The sequence below is a fragment of the Molothrus aeneus genome, chromosome 24 (genome assembly GCF_037042795.1).
Source record: "Molothrus aeneus isolate 106 chromosome 24, BPBGC_Maene_1.0, whole genome shotgun sequence".
In the NCBI taxonomy this organism is placed as follows: domain Eukaryota; kingdom Metazoa; phylum Chordata; class Aves; order Passeriformes; family Icteridae; genus Molothrus; species Molothrus aeneus.
The window spans coordinates 5,450,104-5,465,959 of record NC_089669.1 but is presented as its reverse complement, the minus strand read 5'-3'; the positions used below and the strand labels follow the sequence as shown (position 1 = coordinate 5,465,959).

General features: G+C 57.2%; 1 protein-coding gene across 1 annotated transcript in view; it reads right to left on the bottom strand.

Annotated features, from left to right (window-relative positions):
* KIF21B (kinesin family member 21B) overlaps positions 1–15,856 on the bottom strand; it is a 59,382-nt gene that overhangs the window by 29,860 nt on the left and 13,666 nt on the right. The window contains exons 2-11 of the mRNA XM_066565094.1: positions 11,332–11,554; positions 9,668–9,850; positions 5,909–6,058; positions 4,754–4,888; positions 4,247–4,414; positions 3,670–3,785; positions 2,925–3,120; positions 1,308–1,497; positions 1,145–1,208; positions 113–337 (exon numbers count right to left, since the gene is read on the bottom strand). Of these exons, the coding sequence (XP_066421191.1) occupies positions 113–337; positions 1,145–1,208; positions 1,308–1,497; positions 2,925–3,120; positions 3,670–3,785; positions 4,247–4,414; positions 4,754–4,888; positions 5,909–6,058; positions 9,668–9,850; positions 11,332–11,554 (1,650 nt within the window). The remainder of the gene's footprint in view (positions 1–112; positions 338–1,144; positions 1,209–1,307; positions 1,498–2,924; positions 3,121–3,669; positions 3,786–4,246; positions 4,415–4,753; positions 4,889–5,908; positions 6,059–9,667; positions 9,851–11,331; positions 11,555–15,856) is intronic.

Here is a 15,856-nt window from a genome sequence, read left to right as displayed (position 1 = left end):
TGGGAGGGGAAGGCGGGCATGTGGGCTCTGGCTGTAGCAGAGAGAGGGGAAACAGGAGACTCAGCCCCACAGGGACAGATTGAGCCTCCCCCTTGCCAACACCTCCCCTCACCTCTTCCTCTGCTGCCGCCGCTCCTTCTTCTTGAGGCGCTCCAGGTCCTGCTTGGCCCTTCGGAGCACGTCGGAGGCCTCGGTGTCCAGCGCAGCCGCGGGGCTGCAGAGCCCGGCCAGGCCCGCGCCCGGTGAGGAGCCCACGGGGAAGGGGCCCCGCGCAGAGACCCGCGAGAGGCTGCGCCGCAGGGACTCATTCATGGACTCGCTCTCCAGCAGCTTCGTCCTAGGGAGTGCAAACAGCACAGTCCAACAGGGGCCATCCCACTGGCCTGACAGGGGGTCTTGCCTGGGTTTAGAATCACAGGGTGGTTTGGGCTGGAAGGGACTTTAAACCTCATCTCGGTCCACATTCCTGCTATGGAAGGGGCAGGGACACCTTCCACTAGAGCAGGTTGCTGCAAGCTCCATAGACTTGCAGATGTGGAATAACCACAGCTCCTTTGGGCAAACTGCGCCACCGCCTCAACACCCTCATAGGGAAGAATTTCTTCCTAACTTCTAATTTAAATCTCTCCGCTTTTAGTTTCAAGCTATTTTCCCTTGTGCTATAGCTATCTGTCCACATTAAAAAAAAAAAAAAAAACAGCGCTCTCCCTCTTTCTTATAGCCTCCTTTAGGCAGTGGAAGGGGCTCTAAGGTCTCCCCAGTCTTCTACAGACTGAACATGATGTGCTCGGATGGTGTGAGCCAGAGACAGAGTCACTATTAAGCCATTTCCCCTAATGATGGGTCAGAAAGCCATAATGCTGCCAGACAGGGGACCAGGATCAACCAAGAGACTGGCATGACCCACTGCGGGAGGCAGCAGTCCCTGAAAGACCCCAGGCACTTCAAATAGAACTTCCCCCTCCATCAAAGCCCATACCAAGGGGCAACAATAGCCAAAGCACTGTCTGGCACCAAGGCTGGGCCTCCTTCAACCCTGTGTAGCAGCAGTGCTTCCAGTCCACCCCAGCCATGCTGGAGGCACTGAGCTGTGTGAGCCTCCTGGCCCCAGGAGCCCAGACCCCCCAGCTGAGTGCCCGCTCACCTCAGCTCCTCAATCTCCCGGATGTAGTTCTGGATCAGGGTGCCGATGGCTTCGTTCCCGTCACCTGCAGCGCACAGGCACCGGTGAGAGAGGCACACCCTGCTGTCCCCCAGCCCCTGGCCCAGCTGCTGACCCCCCATGCCACGTACCAGCCCAGCCCCACCTGCTTTGGCCAGCATCATGTTGGCCTCCTGGCTCATGAGGTAGGTGACCCTGCTGTTGATGGCGTCGATGGCCTCCTGCATGGCCTTGACGCGCATGCGCAGCGCGCTGTTCTCCTTCTGCAGCATGGCGTTCTCCCGGAACAGGTCGCTGTAGCCCTCCGTGCCATCCTCCCCGATCACCCGCTTGCCCTGGGGACACAGGAGGGGAGCCCCTAAGGGCAGGGCAAGCTGGGGCACGGAGACCTGCCTGGGACACACAGACCCACAAGTGCACCCCTGGGACAGCCCCAGACAGAGAGCAGGGACAAACCTGCAGGGACCAGGAGAGCCTGAGCTGAACATGCAGAGGGTGGGAGAGGCTTCAGGGCTTCTCCCGGCCTTACCACCCCCAAAACCTGGCCAAGGTCCTGAGCCGAGATCCTGTTTCTTAAGCCTCCTGACTCCTCCTAGCAGTTTCTCCTAGGGGGCAGAGGATGGGAGGCAGGAGGGTCTGTCCCACTAAACCTGCCCCAATTTAAACACAAGGAAGGCCCTTTCTGCACCTGTCTCTGCCTCCTGACCAGGGTTGCTCCATCAGCTGGGTTTGCCTTTGGTGGAGTTCATTTTCCTCACAGCAGCTTTTGTGTGGTGCTGTGTTTGGGATCTGTGCTGAGAACAGCACTGATCCCACAGGGATGATTTTAGCTTCTGCTGAGTCAGGAGCTGTTCTGCCCCCACCAGCATTGGGCCAGGGGTGCACAAGGAGCTGGGGGGACACAGCCAGAACAGCTGTCCCCCACTCACCACAGGGATATCCCAAACCACAGGATGTGATGCTCAGCATATAAAGCTGGGGGAAGGAAGAAGAAACAGGGGATGCCTGGAGCGTTGTCCCAAGTCACTGTTAGACTTGACAGAGCTCTGCTGGGCTGGGCATGGCTGAACACCTCCCTGTGATGGGACACGGGGAATGAATTCCTTGGTTTGCTTTACTTCTTAAACTGTGTCTAAACCAAGGAATTTTCTCACTGTTACTCTCTCAACTCTCTCCCCCATTGTAGCAGGCCATGGGCTTGCTAGGGCCCTGTGGAGAGCAGACGCCTGAAGATAGGAAATGCCAAGTCATGGCAAGCCCGTCTTCTGCCTTTCAGACCCCAGCTTATCTCTCTGTAACCCCATAGGTCGCTTCTCCTTAACCCCTGCTATTGGACAATTTCTGATCCCTCTATACCCTATAGAATGGGCTGTTTTAGCCCATTCTGGTAGAAGAGCCATCGCTGTGACCCTTCACAGACCCCCAGTAAAGACATTGCTGTAGAACTCCAGAGCAGCCTTCTCTCTCTCTCTGCGTCTGCCAGCTGGCCTGCAGCACCTTAGCAAGCAAAAGAGCTGAACTCAAAAGAGTTGATAATCACTAAAGAGCTGATATCCCTTATGTTTGCTAAAGGCAGCCAGCAGCTGAGAGCTGCTTGGGTTTTGGGCAGTCTGTCCCCATAAAGGACTGAGCTCTCTGGCCCGTGCAGCCTGCTCGGGGGCAAACCTGCTCACAGCAGGGACACCCCATCCCACTGGGGGGCAGTGAACAGCTGGCTGCAGTGCTTCCCTTGCTGGGCACAGCAGGACCTGGCCCCACTCACTGCCTTGTACTCCATGAGCTCCATCTGCAGCCGGGCGATCTCGGCGCGCAGGGCGCTGATCTGCTGGCTCGTCTTGTCCTGGTTCACCACCACCTTGTTCTTGATGTTGCGAGCGCGGTTGGCGTACTTGAGAGTGTTCAGGGTCTCCATGAAATCCCGGTCAGAGGGGCTCACACAGGCAATCATGATGGTTTGGCTTGGGGATGCAAGGGCAGGGTGAAAGACAGTCCCTGCACAGCTCAGCAACCCAGCAGGTACAAACCCAGGGCTCAGCACAGACCACGTGCCCCCAGACACCCATTCTGGGCCCTTCTGGGTTTTAAAACAAGCTATGAACTGGGTTCATCCCTCCCAGAGCTAGAGCAGCCAGAGCACCCACAAGACCCCCCAAGCACATCACACAGCACTGGGAAAGGCAGCCCTTCCTCAATGCCTCCCTCTTTGGAGAAGAGGCAGGGAATTCAATCCCATTCTGGGCACCAACACTTGCCAAGTCCCAGATCTGTCAGGGCTCAGGAGGGTTTTGCATCAGCTGATTCTGCCAAAGCTGCTGATTGCACCTGAGGCTGATGATGTCTTTACATCTGCAAAGTCATGCCGTGCCTGGAAGAAGGCATCTCTCCCTCACCAAGCAGCCACTGGAGTCCTGAGACAGCTCCTCCATAGCTCCAGAGCCCCCTCAGCCCCGTGGGCAAGGGGACAGCCCCTGCAGCCCAAGCTCAGCCCCCACCTGGGTCCCCCTTACCTGTTGCCCCCGAGGGAATCCTGCAGCAGGCGGGTGAGCTTGGAGTCGCGGTAGGGCACATGCACGACCTTCTTGCTCTGGTCTCCAAGGGCACTGATGACATTCCCCAAGGCCAGCTACCAACACAAAGGGAAGCCCCCCCAGATTCAGCCCTGGCTGAGGGTACAGCACCTCAGGCCTGGGGCACACACTGTAGCACAGGTTTGGGTTGCACAAGGGGCAGGCGTGGGGCTCCCCTTAGCCTGGGCTGTGCCTCTCTCCATGCTGCACTGAGAAGAAGCATCAAGCCCCACAGTGGGGTTTTTAGCTCTGATTAGCAGATCTCACCCTATTGGGAGCTGCACCCCTGTGCCCAGCTGCACCCCTCCCCACAGCAGGAGTCTCCTTTGGCAGCAGAGCTGTGCTCCCACCACTGGCACTGCGTGTTCTCCCCATCAGGCACAGGCAGCACAAACCCCAGCCACGACAGCAGTTCCCCAACAGCCCAGGGCAGCTCCAGGCAAGACCCAGAAGTGTTAGAGGCTTCCCCTGGCAGGCCTTGCCCTGTCCCCCCCCCTGCCCAGCAGTGCAGCCCTACCAGCCCACAGTTGATGGAGATGCCCTCCTTGGCTCTCTCGCCCGTGGCACCCGTCCGCTTCAGCCTCTCTGAGCCAGCCAGGTCCACAAAGTGAAACTTGGCTGTCAAGGTCTCGTACTCAGCAGCAGGTTGGGATCCATCCAGAAGGCTGCTCACCTCCTCATTCACCTGCAGCCAGGGACACAATAGGGGTCAGCACCTCACACTGCAGCAGGCAGAGGCTCCCTGGCCTTCACTCAGGTGTCAGCCAGAGTCTGAGCGTTCACCCTCCATATCCAGCCCCCCAGAGATGGGGACAGCATCCCAAGAGCAGCTTGCTCTGAGCCATCCTGCCTCAGATCAGCTCACCCTCAGCACCCATTAAACCCTAATGCAGGCTGTGACTGGAAAGAGAAATCCCTGCTTCTCTTAGACTTCAAACCCTCTCCCCTTCCCAAGGGAACTTCATTCATCACCTGGGTAGGGAACCCAAGAACAGCCTGGCCATGAGGCAGGAGCACATCTCACCAGCTCTGGGCGGGCACACACTCTTGTCTGGCACAGGTGAATAGTGAAGATGGCATGGGATCTGGAGCTCTGCACGTTCATCTGGGTGCTGGCTGTGGTGCGGGAAAGAGCTCCTTGCTTTAGGCACTGGATCAGCTGCAACAACACCAGGCAGGGAAGGAAACCTTAAAGCACCCTTCTAGGGAGTCAGGACAGACCCTGTGCAGCTCAGGGGACACTCTGACCTTTTCCAGAACACCCCCAGGACTGCACTCCCACCCTGGGAGAGATCTCCCCCTCTCGGGAGTTTTGCTGTTATTGCAGCTCTGAGATATGTGAAAAGTCTCTGTTTCAGCCTGCACGTCCGAAGAACAAGCTGGAGTTCTTCAGTTTTTGTTCTTAAAGTTGTTTATTATATCTTATCTATAAAATTTTTCTCCTGCTCAGCCGAGGTCCACTCAGCAGGGCAGCCTACTGTAACTTGCAAATTAACTCTCTGGCATGGGTCCCAATCCCTTAGGATAACATTCCTGTGTATTGGTTATGAGGATTCTCAGGAAAGGTGTATGTGAATTAATAGGATTTCCACTGGAAGTTTTCATCTCCAAGTAAGAGTCCCATTTAAAATTAATCTGAGTTTCCAAATGCATATATGGTTGCTCAGTGTGTGACCTGGAGTCTGTTGTATGCAGTGTAGGCACTCTGACCACCCCCAGGATGGTGCTGGTTTTTTATACTACAAACTACATATAACATATTTACAGTTACTTTCTAATACTTATCAATTATTTTAGACAGTGAGCTTCTATTCTAAACTAATCCCAAAGTGCCAGCATCACAGCAGAAGATGGAGGTAAAGAAGAAGAAAGGCTGGACACGCCCAAGTCCCTCCATCTTATCCCCAAAACCCTCATTCTAAAAATCCCAAAATCTACCCTTTCACCTGGTGATAATTTTATTATTACATTATTTAAACTTCTGTGACTTTCAGGTCTTCATACAAAGCTGGTACAGGTCATAATTACATCCCCAGGTGTTCTGGGCTGTGTGCCAGGGTCTCTAAGCTCCCCAAGAGGGGCTTTGGCAACTCTGGACACCCAGAGGGATGCGCTGAGTTCTGACATCCCCCCACTCAGCTGCCACCCCTGCTCTGTGTCTGCCCCATGCTGCACCCACCTCATCCTGGGAGCTGATGAGGCGTGAGGTGACCCCTGTGGTGTAGATGCTCCCACTGGCATCCTCGTGGATTTTGATGTTGGATTTGCGGTGGCGCGAGTCGGGGTCGCGGGTGCTGTCAAACAGGTCCAGGATCTCCTCGTTGTAGAGCTGGGCAGGGCAGCAGTGGGTGTGGGGTGAGCAGGGGAAGCACGAGGCTGCTCAAGCCTGGCACTGCAGGATGGGCAGGAGCTGCCCTGGCACTGCAGGAACTGCTCTGGCACTGCAGGACTGGCAGGAGCTGCCCTCTGGCACTGCAGGACTGGCAGGAGCTGCCCTGGCACTGCAGGAGCTGCCCTGGCACTGCAGGAACTGCTCTGGCACTGCAGGACTGGCAGGAGCTGCCCTCTGGCACTGCAGGACTGGCAGGAGCTGCCCTCTGGCACCTGCTGCCACTCCCCCATAGCTGTGTGTGCTCACACTGCCTGCAAGGCTGGGCAGGGAGCTGGGGTGTGTGCATGTGCATCAGAGGAGGCACAAGCACAGAACTGTGGAATCCTTCAGACTGGAAAAGCCCTCCAAGATCATCAAGTCCAACCATTTACCCTGGCACTGCCATGTTCACCACTAAACCATGTCCCCAAATGCCACACCCCACATCTGCTGAACACCTCCAGGGATGGTGACTCTGGTGCATGTGCACCAGAAGAGGCACAAGCACAGAATTGTGGAACTCTTCAGACTGGAAAAGCCCTCCAAGACCATCAAGTCCAACCATTCATCCCAGCTCTACCATGTTCACCACTAAACCCACACATCTTCTGACCACTTCCAGGGATGGTGACTCCACCTCTGCCCAGGGCAGCCTGTGCCAATGCCATACTACAACTTCAGGGAAGGAATTTTTCCTAATATCCAACCTAAACCTCAACTGGCACAACTTGAGGCTGTTTCCTCTCTTCCTGTTCCTTGTTCCTGGGAGCAGAGCTCGACCCCTGTCCAGCCCCACCCTCCTCTCAGGAAGCTGTAGAGAGAAAGAAGATCCCCAAGAAGATCCCCCTGAGCCTCCTCTTGTCCAGGCTGAGCCCCCCAGTTCCCCCAGCCTCTCCTCATCACACTGGTGCTCCAGAGCTTCCATGCAAAGCTCTGAGCTTTGGGTTGGCTTCTGCTGCCCAAACCTGTTCAGTTCCTGGTGCACACAGGCAGCTCCACTGAGCAGACACCCAGGAGCTCCACATCCCCCTGACCTTCCTGGCTCACCTGGCCACAGGAGCCAGTGAAACCCCACTCTCATCACAGCTCAAGGCATCTCTGTCAGGTGTGCAGGGAATGAGGGGGACCAGGGAGTGCTGAACAAGCAGGAAAGCCCTGCCAGAGCTCACTCCATCCATATCCTCACTCTGCAGCCCCTCTCAGCCTGGGCTGGAGGGACACCCCTGCCCATCTGTCCCCCTGCTGCCACCATTCAGTGTCACTCTTGCACCCACATCCCAGTGCACAGGGCTGAGTCACCCTAGGACTGCAGGTTCCTGGCCAGCACAAGGGATCAGACTAATCCATCCCTGGTGCTCCTGGTGCCACCAGGCTCCTCAAGGGTTTAAACCTGCTCCCAGCAGCAAAGTCACAAGACAGGGATCAGCCAGAACAAGTCCTGTGCCCCTGCCAGGACACCAGGGTTGGTGACCAGTGCCTGATGTGGCCATGTGCTGCTTTAGCCATGCAGGACTTCAGGACAGGCAGGAAATTGTCCCCATTTCCAGCCCAGCACAAAGGATCGCTCAAGAGAAGCCCCACACACTGATCACAACTGGGCAGAAAACCAGGAGCTTGGATGGGCCAAGTGAGGGGAATGGGAGGACACAACAGCACCACAGGGGCTCTGCAGATGGAGACATGGGTAGGAAGTGACTTTGGGCCCTCTCCAAGCCATCAGCATCTGAAGACACCCAGATGTGATGGCCAACAAAGCCACCAGGAGGCAAGATCACAGCACAGGGCCCCTCCCTGCCCATCTCCTCTCAAAACCTCAGCCTCAACCAGATGAAGCTTGCTTGGGAGCTCAGCTTTGCTGAGCACCACCCTCTGCTTTCTCACTGGGGCCTTAAAACAGTTCCCACTTGCACCTCTTTGTTTTTTCAGCCCAGGAGCAACCCCCAGGAAAAATGCTGCCAACATACAAGGTCCATGTGCTTCCCAGGACAAACTTCTCCAGGGAGTGAAGCAGTTAATGGAAGAGGTTTTGAACAGAAGAAGCCTGGGCAGAGGCAGGAGAGGATGCATTCTCAAGGTCAGAGATGCAACAAAGGACATGGAAAATAGCCCAGTCCTTCCCCAACCCCCCCCAGGGTGGCACTTTCTCCTCCTCCTGTTTCACTGGGAGCTCTGGTCCAGAGTGAAACAGGAGGAGAAGAAAGGGCTATCCTTGACCTCAAACAGGGGTAAGGCAGCCCAGAGCCCCCGGATCCCCAGGGGACCAAGCCATACCACCCTTCCCCATGGTGGGAGCTCCCTCCACCCACTGCACCAGCACACAGCCCCATGCCTGTCACAGGGTGCAGCTCTGTCAGGAAGATCTGGAGGAGCCCAAGGCACAGAAGCAAGGGCCATGGTGTCCCCCAGTGTAGTAAACCCCATAGATTTAGGAAAAGCACCATGGAGGATATGAACAATAGGAATGCTGAAACAGCAAAAGAAAATTCCTGTTTCCTTGTCCTCCACCCCTTAACCTATCTCTGTAACCCTATAAGGCAATGTCATGTTAACCCCTTACCCATTGGTCAAGCTTGGATCCTTTCCAGCCCTATAAAAGAAGCATACTGTACCCCATTAGGGGAGAAAGAAGAAGAGCAGAGACCCTTCACGGACCTCCCCAAATAAAGCCATCTCCGTGGAACAGCCTGCGCCTTCTCCTTCTCCTCTCTCTCCGTCTGCTGCAGCCTCCAGCCCAGGGCACCACTGCCTAGCAAGCAGAGCTGAAATCCTGAGAGCTTGCAATCACTATAGAGCTGATGTTGCAGTGTGTCACCATTTCCTGTCTCACCTATCCCAACCCCCTCAAGGATGCCAACCTTTCACCCTCCCCCTGTGCCCTCCTGCCTGGCACCTTCCAGCAAGGCGTCGTGTGATGGGCAAACTCCCCCAGGCCTGGGCTCATTGGTTTGTCCTGGCGTCCACATCCCCTGAGCCTTCCCCTGCTCACACCTGGTTGGCCCTCACCTGTCCGTCCCCTCCCTCTGTCCCCGGGGCTTAAAAAGGACACGAGACCACGCGGTCGGGGTCTCTGCTGTGTCTCTGCCGTGGTCCTGTCTCTGTCTGTCGGTCTGGAGCTGTTGCCAGACTCAGAAATCTACCATGCTACAATAAACTCTGGATCTAAGCTACACGGCAGAACCCGCTCCTTTTCTCTTCACCGTCTGAACCTTTTCCACCAAAGGTAAACTGAGTTCCTATTTTGCCTGGACTTGTTCTGAGCGCCCAGCTGCAGCACCCAGCCAGCCAAAGGCATCTCTGGGGTGAAAAACGCCACAGCTGCCGCCTTTGGTCCAGCAGCGAGGCCAGACGAAGCCAGGCAGGACACACCCCGAAACATTCGGGGTTTAATATTTAATAAGCTGATAATCACCGTGCTTGCTAGATGGCAGCCCTGCGGCCTTGGCATGAGCAAGCGAGCCTCGGGCACCCGGTCCCTACCCAGGGACTGAGCTCCTGAGCCCTACTGCTCTGCTTTATGATAAGGCCAAATGAGAGGTTATTACCCCAGACCTGCCATTACCCACTCACCTCCAGGAACTGGGCGCTGACTTTGAACTCGGGCGCTGCCAGGCCCTGGCTCTGCGCCGCCCGCCGCCGCTCCTCGATGCCGCTGAAGAGGTGGCTGATGGCGCGGGGGATGATGCCCTGCTCCTCCTCTGAGATGCTCATGTCGAAGCCAGTGCCCATGGTGTAGGTCTTCCCTGCTCCAGTCTGTGCAGAGACAGGGACAGGAGCTGGCTGGGCCCTCCCAGGCTCAGCTCTGCCCAATACACCCCATATTCTCCCTCTGCTACTTCAGGCTCCCCAAACGCCCTTGCTGAGCCACTGTGACCCCCAGTGACACATCAGCCCCACACTGCCAGCCCTGCCACCCCCTCCTCCCACCCAAGGCCATCCCTGCTCCCAGCTCTCACCCAACCAGGGACAACTGTTCTCTCCACACCCAGGATCTCACCTCCTTACAGAGTACAAATATAAGTTCTGTCTCATCATCCACTATTACCTCAGTAACTTCACTTTTCCTAATTTCCACGTCACTTTCAGAGGCTGAACAAGCAGGAAAGCTCTGCTGCTCTGGAGCGGACTCCATCCATATCCTAACTCTGCAGCCCTTCTCAGCCTGGGCTGGAGGGACACCCCTGCTCATGTGTCCTCCCTGCTGCCACCATTCAGTGTCACTGTTGCACATCCCAGTGCAGAGTGCTGGGTCACCCAAAGATTGCAGGTTCCTGGGTGAGATCCTCACCTGGGTGAGATCCTCCACTGTTTCGTTGTGATTTCAGGGTTTACCTCAGAACCCCGGGTCCCTCCCCTGATAATTCCCTGCCAGCTGTGTCAGTCACCTCTCCTTTCCCCTCCCAGCACTGTCTGGCACTCCTGGCATTCCAGAAGGGCATTGAGTGATTGGCAGATCCAAAGGATGCCCTCTACCCCTGGGGGGCATTGGGCCATCCAGGTGTCCTTTGTCCCTTTGTCCCTCCCCTCCTGTCCCTGCTTGGTGCCTCCCTGCCCCTTCCCTGCCCCTCTCCCCGGGGTTAAAGGAGCGGCAGCCACGGGCTCAGGGAGTTCTGTTGGAGCTGGTGCTGCATTCAGAGGCCTGAGGGCCAGAATAAAGCTCTGGATCCAAACCCTCCATCAGAACCGACTCCTTTCCTTCACCATCCCCTTAAAGCTTCTCCACAGAGGGAAACCCCAGGAGCAGCCCCTGTTATGGGGGGAAGCTCCATCCCAGCACCACCAGAGCTCCTGCAGGCCTGGACTTGTCTGCAGTGCCCAGCTGCAGCACCAGACAGGCAAAAGTGTCTGTGGGGTGAAACACCACACACCCAGCAGCCAAAAGTGTCTGTGGGGTGAAAACACCACACACCCAGGCAGGCAAAAGTGTCTGTGGGGTGAAACACCACACACCCAGCCAGCCAAAAGTGTCTGTGGGGTGAAACACCACACACCCAGCCAGGCAAAAGTGTCTGTGGGGTGAAACACCACACACCCAGCCAGCCAAAAGTGTCTCTGGGGTCAAACACCACAGTTGCCACTATTTGGTTCAGCAGCAAGGGCCAGACAAGCTCAGGCACATCCTGTCTGGCTATATTGGTAATATATCAATACTCCACACCCTCCACCTTCCTCAGCCTCCCCAGGTGCCCTGTCCAGCCTCCCTGGAGAGCCCACACTGAGGGCAGAGCCCATACCTGCCCATAGGCCAGCACAGTGGCATTGTAGCCCTCAAAGCAGCCCTCGATGAGCTTCCCCATGCACGTCGTGTAGATCCTCTCCTGCCACGTGTCCAGGTCAAAGACAAAGTCATAGGTGAAGGCCTTGTCCTTGCCCAGCAGCACCTGGGGCTCACCAGGTGTCACTGAAGTACAGATGTGACATCCCTCTATCTTCTCTTTGGGCAGCTGAGGACGGATCCTATGGGAAGAGAAGCAGGGTGAGGGCAGCACAGGCCTGGGGGACACCAGTGTGGCCCTGAGGAGGAGAGCAGAGCCCATCCTGTGAACCATGTCCCAGAGTGTGCCCAGTCCAGCACAACAGGGGGAAAAGAACTGCTCCTCACTGCCCTGCACTGCTGCAGCCTCACCTTGAGTGCTGAGCAGTTTGGGGCACCACAGTGTAAGAAGGACAGAAAGGTATCAGGGAGTGTCCAGAGGGGGGAACATAAGAATGGTGAAGGGCCTTGAGGAGCCATTTGAGAAGCAGTTGAGGTCACTTGGCTTGTTCAGACTGGACAAAAGCAGCCAGAGGTCAGACCTGTTGAGGTTTGCAGCTTCCTGACAAGGAGCAGTTCTGATTTCTGCTCTCTGTGACAGTGACAGGACCCAATGCAACAGCCTGAGCTGTGCCAGGACTGGGTATTAGAAAAAGGTTCTTCCCACAGAGGTGCTGGGCATGGCCCCGAGGCTGCCAGAGCTCCAGGAGTGTTTGGACAGCACTGCCAGACATGCCTAGGGTGGGATTGTTGGGGTGTCCTGCACAGCACCAGGAGCTGGAGTCAGAGAACCCTGTGGGTCCCTTTGAGCTCAGGACATCCTACAACACCTGCTGGAAACGTGGCTCATGCAGGCAGGGGACAGACAGCAGCTCTGCCTGAAGCACAGAGCATACAGAGCAGGGGATGCTTCAGCTCCTGCAGCCAGCCATAACCCTGACCTGTTTGCAGCTGAGAACAGGGGGTGACACACCCAGAAACACCACCAGGCACCTCCAGGAGGTGACACACCCAGAAACACCACCAGGCACCTCCACGAATGGGTGACAGGCAGGGCTGGGCACACACACACCTAGAACTGCCCCCAGCCCACCAGCCCCTCACAGCTGCCCTGGCTCACCCACCCCACTGCCCCTGGCAGGGCTGGGCACAGACAGAGGCTGTGGCACCGGATCAGCCCCAGCCTGGCAGAGTCAGGGCAGCACAGCCCCGTTCGCTCCAACACAGACACATCAAACCCCAGCTACAAAGGATTGAAATGCAAAATGCAAAACCACAACAAGACAATACAGTCCTCACCGTTTGAAGCAAAGCACCACCCAGCCCAAAAGCTGTCCCCAGCCTTGGACTTGCAGATGGGACTGGGACAGGCGAGGCTGAGCTGGCTCCTGGCTTGGGCAGAGCCTGACCCACCCATCCCATCCCACCCACTGCAGCCAACCCCTGCCTGGGAATGTGGGAGCAGAGCTGGACCTGCACAGACACTGCCCCTGTGCACAGACACTGCCCCTCTGCACACACACTGCCCCTCTGCAGGACCCACAGACACTGCTGTCCCTCTGCAGGACTCACAGACACTGCTGCCCCTCTGCAGGACTCACAGACACTGCTGTCCCTCTGCAGGACTCACAGACACTGCTGTCCCTGTGCAGGACTCACAGACACTGCTGCCCCTCTGCAGGACTCACAGACACTGCTGTCCCTGTGCAGGACTCACAGACACTGCTGCCCCTCTGCAGGACTCACAGACACTGCTGCCCCACTGCAGGACTCACAGACACTGCTGCCCCACTGCAGGACTCACAGACACTGCCCCTCTGCAGGACTCACAGACATTGCCCTCTGCAGGACTCACAGACACTGCTGCCCCTGTGCAGGACTCACAGACGCTGCTGCCCCTCTGCAGGACTCACAGACACTGCTGCCCCTCTGCAGGACTCACAGACACTGCTGCCCCTCTGCAGGACTCACAGACACTGCTGCCCCTCTGCAGGACTCACAGACACTGCTGCCCCTGTGCAGGACTCACAGACACTGCCCCTCTGCAGGACTCACAGACACTGCCCCTCTGCAGGACTCACAGACACTGCTGCCCCTCCGCAGGACTCACAGACACTGCCCCTCTGCAGGACTCACAGACACTGCTGCCCCTCTGCAGGACTCACAGACACTGCTGCCCCTGTGCAGGACCCACAGACACTGCTGCCCCTCTGCAGGACTCACAGACACTGCCCCTCTGCAGGACTCACAGACACTGCTGCCCCTCTGCAGGACTCACAGACACTGCTGCCCCTCTGCAGGACTCACAGACACTGCCCCTCTGCAGGACTCACAGACACTGCTGCCCCTGTGCAGGACTCACAGACACTGCTGCCCCTGTGCAGGACTCACAGACACTGCTGCCCCTCTGCAGGACTCACAGACACTGCTGCCCCTCTGCAGGACTCACAGACACTGCTCCTCTGCAGGACTCACAGACACTGCTGCCCCTCTGCAGGACTCACAGACACTGCTGCCCCTCTGCAGGACCTGCACAGCTCTGCCCGTGGTGAGGCACCGGCTGCAGGAAGCCGGGGGCTCCCAGGGGACTCGTGGAGCGGGAGTTTGGAGCCGAGGCAGTGCCGATAGCTCTCATTAGCGCTAATGACTGCACAGCTCCAGTCCCCGGGTGCTCCATAAACTCAGCTATTAATTCCTTCAAACCACATCCCTGGCAAGCCACATCCAGGCCTGAGCAGCCACTGGGACTCAGAATCAGGAATCTCCTGGGCTGGCAGGGACCCACCAGGACCATCCAGTCCAACCCCTGCCCTGCACAGACACCCCCAAATCCCACCCTGTGCATCCCTGGCAGCGCTGCCCAAACCCTCCTGGAGCTCTGGCAGCCTCGGGGCTGTGCCCATTTCCTGGGGAGCCTGGGCAGTGCCAGCACCCTCTGGGGGAAGAACCGTTCCTGAGATCCAGCCTGACCCTGCCCTGGCACAGCTCTGTGCATGAGTGTCTGATCCTCACCCACCCAGGAGGGTCCTGAGCTGTGTGTGGGGGTACAGGCAGTGCCAGCACCCTCTGAGGGAAGAACTTTCCCTGATAGGAAACCTTTCCCTGCCCTGGCACAGCTTTTGCATGAGTGTCTGATCCTCACCCACCCAGGAGCAAGGCCCAGGAGGGCCCTGGGCTGTGTTTGGGGGTACAGGGTGTCCCTGGCAGGGCAGGCAGTGCCAGTACCCCATAGGGGAAGAACCTTTCCTGAGATCCAACCCAAACCCTGGCACAGCTCTGTGCATGAGTGTCTGATCCTCACCCACCCAGGAGGGCCCTGGGCTGTGTGTGGGGGTACAGGCAGTGCCCAGCACCCTGCACCCCTCACCCCACACAGCAGCAGACACGTGGGAACTGCTCTGTGCCTCTGTGGATATATTTAGCTCAGCAGCCACAATAAAAAGCAGCTTCTGATGTGCTCAGTCCCAGACTCGTTCCTGTCGCCTTCCCAGGGTTCCACCCTCCTCCAGAAAAAATTATCCCTGACTTTAATTACTTTTGGAGCAAGATGATGTGCTTCCCTCATCCCCGCCCTAGACATGAACAGCAGCTGCAGCCCCAGGGAATGGGCAGAGGAACCAACTGGAGCCACAACTCCATTGGGAATTTTCTTCCCTCTCAGGAAAAATGAGAGCAGGATTTCAGCAGAACATTTCTTTGTCTCTCCACTCCCCCCAGGGGGCTAAATACCTGCAAGGGGGGTTTGGACCAGCATGAGCAGCAGCACTAGAGGGCTGTGCACACATGAATTTTCCACAGGGGATTTAAGAACTCACTTTGAGCCTGGCCATGCTGGGCTGTTCCAGGGCCCATACACCAACATCTGCCCCACTCCTATTCCCCAAACATCATTGTCCAGCCAGCTCCAAGCACCCCAGAGACCCATCCCTCACCCTGGCTCTCCCCAGGACCTGTGGGGCTGGGGAGGACCCACGTGCCAGTTCCCAGTGTGCTCCCCCATGCCACCCTGTCCCGTGTCCCCAGCACCAGGGGGACACTGGAGGTGCAGGAATGCCCCAGGGAGACCCTGCTCCTCAGGCTATTGGCCAAGCCTCACCCAGGGATGTCCCTGGGAGCTGCTGCCAGCCGGTGTTCAAACACTACAGACTCTGCAATGAGAGTGGATGAGGGCAGCAAGAGGGCAAGGACGGGCACCAGCTGCCAAAACTCACATGGGAAAGCACAGAGACATCACAAAGCACCATGGGAGCCTCATGCAGCCACCAAAAAACATCTCAGAGGGTTTCTCTAGGCCAGTGCAGCTCCTGCTGCTCCCCAGTGTCCAACTGCCCCAGCTGTCCTGCACCAGTGCTGCACCCCTGCCCTCTCAGCAATGCCACCAGGCTGGGAACTGGGCAATGTGAGACCCTGGCTGGGGCAGGGAGGTGTTCATGTGTAGTTCCAAGCCATGCCCAGGCACCATGACACCTCCACAGGTAGAATCATGGAATTGTTTGGGTTGAAAA